The 6,000-nt window shown below is 55.6% G+C and overlaps 2 protein-coding genes across 3 annotated transcripts in view; one reads left to right on the top strand and one right to left on the bottom strand.

Annotated features, from left to right (window-relative positions):
• Positions 1–1,360: 1,360 nt before the first annotated feature.
• On the bottom strand, positions 1,361–2,942 carry LOC106148278 (translation initiation factor IF-2-like). The gene is made up of 2 exons (XM_013513103.1): positions 2,800–2,942; positions 1,361–2,168 (listed from the first exon to the last, which is right to left on the bottom strand). The coding sequence occupies exons 1-2, from the start codon at positions 2,886–2,888 to the stop codon at positions 1,361–1,363; spliced, it is 897 nt and encodes a 298-aa protein (XP_013368557.1). The 5' UTR covers positions 2,889–2,942.
• The window catches only part of Gsn (gelsolin), a 51,160-nt gene continuing 46,685 nt past the window's right edge, over positions 1,526–6,000 (top strand). For both annotated transcript variants that reach the window (XM_013513255.1, XM_013513254.1), the window contains exon 1: positions 1,526–1,630. The gene's annotated coding sequence lies outside the window, so the exon portion shown is untranslated. The remainder of the gene's footprint in view (positions 1,631–6,000) is intronic.

Here is a 6,000-nt window from a genome sequence, read left to right as displayed (position 1 = left end):
AGAGTGGGCGTGAGCCTGTCCTGGTGTGGGCACTCTGCCTCACTTCTTAGAAAAAGTGGAACCAAGGCAGTCTTCCAAGATAGGAAGGATGGCAGAGGGTGACACAGGATACAGAACAAAGGGGCAAGGGCCCAGGACTCCTGCCTGCATGGAGCACCAGGCAGGGCCGGATCGCTTGTGTGTATCCAGAGAACTACTTAAATATTTCTGGGCTTGGCCTGCTCATCTGAAAAATGTACACAGTAATGCCTACCGTGGGAGGCAGCGAAGGGAAGTGAGAATAAACTTGGTAACACAGGGAAGCCCAGAGCAGGGCGTGAGACACTGGAGAAATGGTTCCTGAGACCACTGCGGCGGGAAAAAGAGGTGGGCGGAGGAGGGGCCAGCTGGGATGCCCCAGATCCTGCAGCTCCCCTGGCTGCTTCTCAGTGAAAAAACCAGGCAGCCAGTTCTGGGCTCTTGCTTTCTCTGCTGTTTAAACAACACCAGCCTTTCCTGCTCCCATCCCTGGCACCCAGCAATTATTGACTTTGGTACAGTTTACTTTGTGTTGGAAACAGCTTTACTCCGGCTGAACGCGGGGCTGCCGCCACCACCTAGGCTGGGATTGGACACCTCGGTTTCCGCTCCAGGCCCCCGCAGAGTACACAAGTTCTCCAGATTGGGGCCAGGGAACACATGTTTGTACCGGGACTGTTGGGAGACTGTCCTGCACCCTGCTCCATTATAAAAGGCAATTTCTTGAATGCACAGTGCTGCTGTTGGGATAATAAAAGCTTACATTCCTTGCACTCATCTTTCTGATCATGGCGGCCTTTGTCACTCTGTGCCACCACGCCGAGGACGTCCGGTTACGGGGAATCCAGGGCGCTTGGCGTTGTGCTGAGTCTTTCTCCCACAGAGCTGTCTCCGCTGCCCCAGGAAGAGGCAGTTAATCCTGCCTATTCTCCATCCGAGGAAGCAGACTTGACTATGTTAAGTCGGTTGCCCAGAGTGACGGGACTGGCAAAGGTCAAGAGTTCCAGCTGAGCCCTCCAACTCCAGAGCCATTGCTGGCCAGGGGGTAACCTGGGCATCTGGTTCTTCATCCCGGATGCCACTGGGAATGATTCTCTTTTACTCCCCTCTGCCGCGCATCTCCCTTACTTTTGCGGGGAGCCCATTTCACCTCTGAGGGCTTGGCCTGCTAAGGTCCTCCTCCTGGGCCGAATCTTGCTTCCTTAGCTTCTAGCTAAGCATTGCAAGAGGCCCACCCTGCTGAGCTCTATGGCACCAGCCTGGCTCCGGGGCTCCCCTGGGTCTGCTCCACTCCCCTTCCCTCCCCCGGGACCCTTCAAATCTCCCCTCCTTGCTCCGGGCCTCAGTTTCCTGCTGGGGAAAGCTGGGCGCTGGATGCCAGGGGTTGGTAACGCATCACACTGCGTACTGGAAGAACTCTAACCGGGATCCAGTCTCCGTGCTCCCGGTTGCCTGCGGGAGGGGTTGGTGCTCCTCCCTCTCCCGCCCGGCCCCGCCCCACCCCGAGAGCGGCTCCCGCCTGCGCCCCGCCCCTCGGCCCCCGCCCCGTGGCCCGGAACCAGCTGAGCGCAGCTGGACCCAGCAGCCGCCGTCGCCAGCCCCGCTGCAGCAGGTAGGGGAGGCGGGCAGCCAGGCCCGGCCGCGGGGGCTCTGGGGCTGCTCCGAGAGCCTTCTCTCCCTCCCCTCCGGGTCGGAGCGCGCGCGCCTGGAGCTCGGCCCGGCCGCGGGGGCATCGCTGGAGCAGGGCGTCCTCGCTCGCTTTGCGGGTCCTGCTGGAGACCGGGGAGTGTGGTTCGGGGTGGGGCAGGAGAGCAGCGGGCCCAGGCCTCCACCCACAGGCCCTTTGTGCGGCGACACGTCCGACCCCGCGGGTGGGGAACCGAGCCCGGGGTCGCCCTTGGCCTTGGGGTACCTGACCCGGCCGCAGGTCTGGGAGGTGGCTCCGCTGGGGACTTCGTGCAGCGGGTCCCTCGTTCCTGGGCAGCACCTTTGCCTGCCCCACTCCCGCCCTCCTCCTCCTTCCTCTTTCTGGGCTCCGGACTGTTAAAAAGTTCTGGCCCTGCTTTGAAATCTGCGTGCGTCTGTTACCTGTGGGTGTGGCCCCCTCCCGGCTCTGGAGTGCGTGTTTGTGACTCGCATGGAAACTTCTTCTAGAGTGGGAGACAGTGATTGGAAATCCCTTCTCTCTGGGGTCCGGTCTCTTCTCGGGTCCACCTCCCCCAACCTTATTACAGCCCCCGCCCCCCCAGTGCCCCAATCCCGGGAAGTCTGGGGCCAGGGGGCAGGTAGGGAGTCATGCCTTTCTTTGTAGCTCTTCCTCCGCTCAGACGTGCAGCCCCTTACCCCGCCCCCCAGAGCAGAGATCTTTAGGATTCATGCCTGCTGCCCTGCTGCGGGGGGCGGGGGGGGGAGGGCTTCTAGGTGGGAGGCGGGGCCTGCGGGAGGGGCCAGTCGCTTTTGTTTGGCCTGCGGGTCTTTTGAGGGACTCAATCCTGCACGTCCTGTTCTCCCAGGACCACATTTCTGACCAGGCCACTAGGACATCTTGCTGCCGTGCACTTTATCCTGACCGTAGCTCCCTGGAGCCTTACCCTGTCCCCATTCCACAAGGAGAAAACTCAAGAGCCTGGAGGGTGTGACGGGCTGTTACTCACACCGCGGGGCAGAGGCGGGGCTGGGGCCCAGGTCCTGCGTGCGTTCCGGTGGCTCCTCACGGCTAGGCTTTCAGACTCTTGCTTAGATGCTTGGGATTCACTCCCCCGCCCCCTCGCCCCCACGCACCTGGGGATGCTGGTTGGTGCTTCTCGGCCGGATGTTAAGGGAAAGAGGCTTGGAACAGAGGAGGAAAGGTGGGATAGAGGTAGGCCCATCCAGCTTCTTTGAAATTCCACTTCCTTTCTGGGGCCTCCCTATTTATAAGTGCCGAGAAGCTTGGTTTGGCACTTGGGTGAGTTCTGCAGCAGGATCAGAGGTTTCCCTGTGAGCCAGGGAAGGGAGCTTTGCAGCAGAATTTTCCATAGTCTTGCTATGGACTCATGTGAGTCCAGGGAAGCAGAGGGTTTGCTTGTCATGGCATTTCCTTCCCTCTCTTCTTCCTGGATGCAGCAGTCTTCTGGGGCGGTGCTCTGTGCTTGCCCTGTGAGGGGCCCAGAAGCCCTGTATGCTCAAGGTGCTGCCCATGTGTAGCGGGTGACACAACGGTGCCACGCTGAGAGGTCCTGCCGCCTGTAAGAGGGGTGACTAATTCTGTCTGGGAGCACCGGTCCCCAGAAATGAGTCATCCTTTACCAGAGAAAAGGGCCTAGAGGAAGAGGTAATGGGAGAGCAGCGACAGCTTGTGCAAAGGCACTGAGTCTTCCAAGCAATGCACGTGGTTCGGGTGGAGGGTGGAAGAAGTGGGATGGAGGAGTTGGAACTGGATTGTGAACTAAGGGCCTGGGCTTTAATTAGAAGTAGTGAGGGGCTGAGAGATTTTTGGCAAGAGCAGGAATAACAATTCTGTGAATTTGGTGGTTGGTGTAGCAGCGGGTATGGTAGGCAAGGCAGGGCAGTGGGAAGCCTGGACATGGATCCTGGCCTTGCCACTGACAAAGTGCTGGGTGACTCGGGCCAATCATGTCTTCCTGCTGGTCCCAGCATCCATTCCACACCATGGGTGGACAGCACCTGCCAAAATGGGTCAGGGTGTCAGATTCCAGGAGACCCACCAAAGATCTCAGGCAGAACCCGCCATAAATTCCATCTCAAAGCAGACTGGTTTATTATAGCTACTGGATTAAGCTGCTGCCTTATTTTTAGTATAGCTATTTTTAAAAATTAGTTTTAAAATGAAAAGTGGTTAAAGATTCAAAACTAGAGAAAAATAGGGCAGTGCCTTTTGTCCCTCAAACACTCCTCGTTCCCCAGAAGTGGCCATTGTTTGTCACACTGGCCTCTGGTTTTCTTGCAGAACCTTTTGCAGCTGTGTCTGCTGTCAGAGTATGCATAATTGTTTACCAGAGACCACTGTGGGAGAAGTTGGAAGCTCCGGCTTAGGAGTGGAGCCACACTCTTAGCTCTGGGTGATCTTGTGTAAGTCTTACCTCTTAGCCTCAATTTCCTCATCTGTAAAATGGAAGCATTTTTATCTGCATGATAATAATAATAATAATAACAAGAAGCAGAAGAAGAAGAAGAAAAGAAAAAGAGGAAGAGGAAAAAAGACAGAGAAGGAGGAGAAGAAGCAGAAACAGCAGTAGCAGCTACCTTTCAATATACCAGTACTAAACACTGGAACATTAATTACCTCATTTACTCCTTGCAGTCGTTCCTCTGAGGCACATACTGTTATCCCCTTTTACAGATGAGGAAGCTGAGGCTTACGCTGCACAACAGGCCCTCAGTGTGTGGCTAGACGTGATGGAGTCAGGATTCCAGAGGCCTGACTTCAGAGCTGTAACTTTTAATTATTGCACTAAAGAGTCAGTCTGTCACAGGTTTCCTGCAGGCTGCACTGTAAGAGCTGGCTGGAGCGTATTTGCATGGCTGGTAGAAGTGGGGGGTCCCTGTACAGAGCTTGGGGAGCTCAGCACTGCAGCAGAGAGACCTGGTGGGGCCTCCTAGGGTTACTATAAACTGCTGTTTCTCTTTACCACCAACACAGCCCAGGCAGTCTCTTGTCCATTTCAGGAATATCAGGCTCCTGGACACAGCATTTGGCAGACAAAGTCACTTGGTGAGATGGGAACCCAGCCAGGACTGGCCCTGCTGCTACCTTTGCTCCCCTACTTGGAGCATGGGCTCAAATGGAAACCCGTCTGGAAAAGCCAGGAAAAGTGGGTCCCCCTCTCCTCCCTGGTTATTCCCTGACACATGCAGACTGAAGCCTGGAAGAGCAGGTCCCAGGAGTCACGCACTTGGGGGAGGAGGGTAAGAAAGAGGCCCACGTTTAGGCAGCTCTGAGATGCTGGGTAAAAATATCTCCTCCCTTTCAACTGAATGAGCGTGTGTCATATTTCAGCCTGATGTGGTTTTCGAAGTTGCAGACCACAGGCAGGCCCAGTTCCTGCTGCCCGCTGGCTTCCCCTCCCCCCACCCCCCTGCAGGACTCCTGCTTGCCCGGGCCCTGCTTGGGAACGCGCCAGCAATGGGAGGGTGGGACAGAGAAAAGCAGTGGGTGTGGTAGGCAAGGCAGGGCAGTGGAAAGCCTGGACATGGGTGGGTGACTCGGGCCAAGTGCTGGGTGACTCGGGCCAATCGTGTCTTCCTCCTGGTCCCAGCATCCATTCCACACCGTGGGTGGACAGCGAAGGGTCAGGCTGGCCCAGGTCTGGTGGCCTCCAAGTTGGAGGACTTTCTCAGGACACAAGCATGGCACCTGTCTCTCTGAAAGCACAAAGGGTGCCCCAGCAGTCTGCACGTCAATCAGTTCAACTGCTGTTCTTCAGTTTGATCTTTGGGGCTAAATTGATGGCCCCATTTTGCAGACAAGAAGTGGAGGCCTAGGATTCGTTATATATCCTATTTCCTGTTCTACAAGCAATAATAATAACAATGGCCACTACATGAGGGACATTAATTGTAAGTGTTCACTGTTTATTTTCACGGTTTTGTTTAATCTTTTAACAAACGTATGAAGGAAAAAGGTACTAATTGCATTTTACAGATGCAGAAACTGAGGCTCTACCTAGAGAAGCGAATTGACTTTATTTTTGAGCCTCAGAGTAGACCTAAGGTTGTCACTATGTAGCCCATTTTATAGATAAGGAAACTGAGGCCTGACACTGTAAGCAACCTTGCCCAATGGTCCCTGGTAGCCACCTGGGCTATCAGGGTCCTTCCCAGGCCCCTTGGTTGTTCTGCGTCACTGGACACCTCTGCGATTAAGGAATGAAAACAGTTTTGTTGCTCCCTGAGCTTGGAAGTACCCTTGAAACCCATTGCTCCAAGTGGGTCCACAAAAGATTTGAACCAGGGAAGTCCTGCAGGGATTTCGAGCCAGGG

This window comes from Chinchilla lanigera, unplaced genomic scaffold, assembly GCF_000276665.1.
Source record: "Chinchilla lanigera isolate Chin_1 unplaced genomic scaffold, ChiLan1.0 scaffold00018, whole genome shotgun sequence".
Classification (NCBI taxonomy): domain Eukaryota; kingdom Metazoa; phylum Chordata; class Mammalia; order Rodentia; family Chinchillidae; genus Chinchilla; species Chinchilla lanigera.
Note: the sequence above shows the minus strand (reverse complement) of the source record. Positions and strands in the feature narration are given on the sequence as shown.

Bases quoted from the DNA above. Each gene is read 5' to 3' on its own strand.
- LOC106148278 (XM_013513103.1), bottom strand. From the start codon at position 2,888: ATGGGCCTACCTCTATCCCACCTTTCCTCCTCTGTTCCAAGCCTCTTT. The intron at 2,169-2,799 runs GTGCGTGGGGGC...CTCCCACTCTAG, and splicing joins GCACCAACCAGCATCCCCAG to AAGAAGTTTCCATGCGAGTC.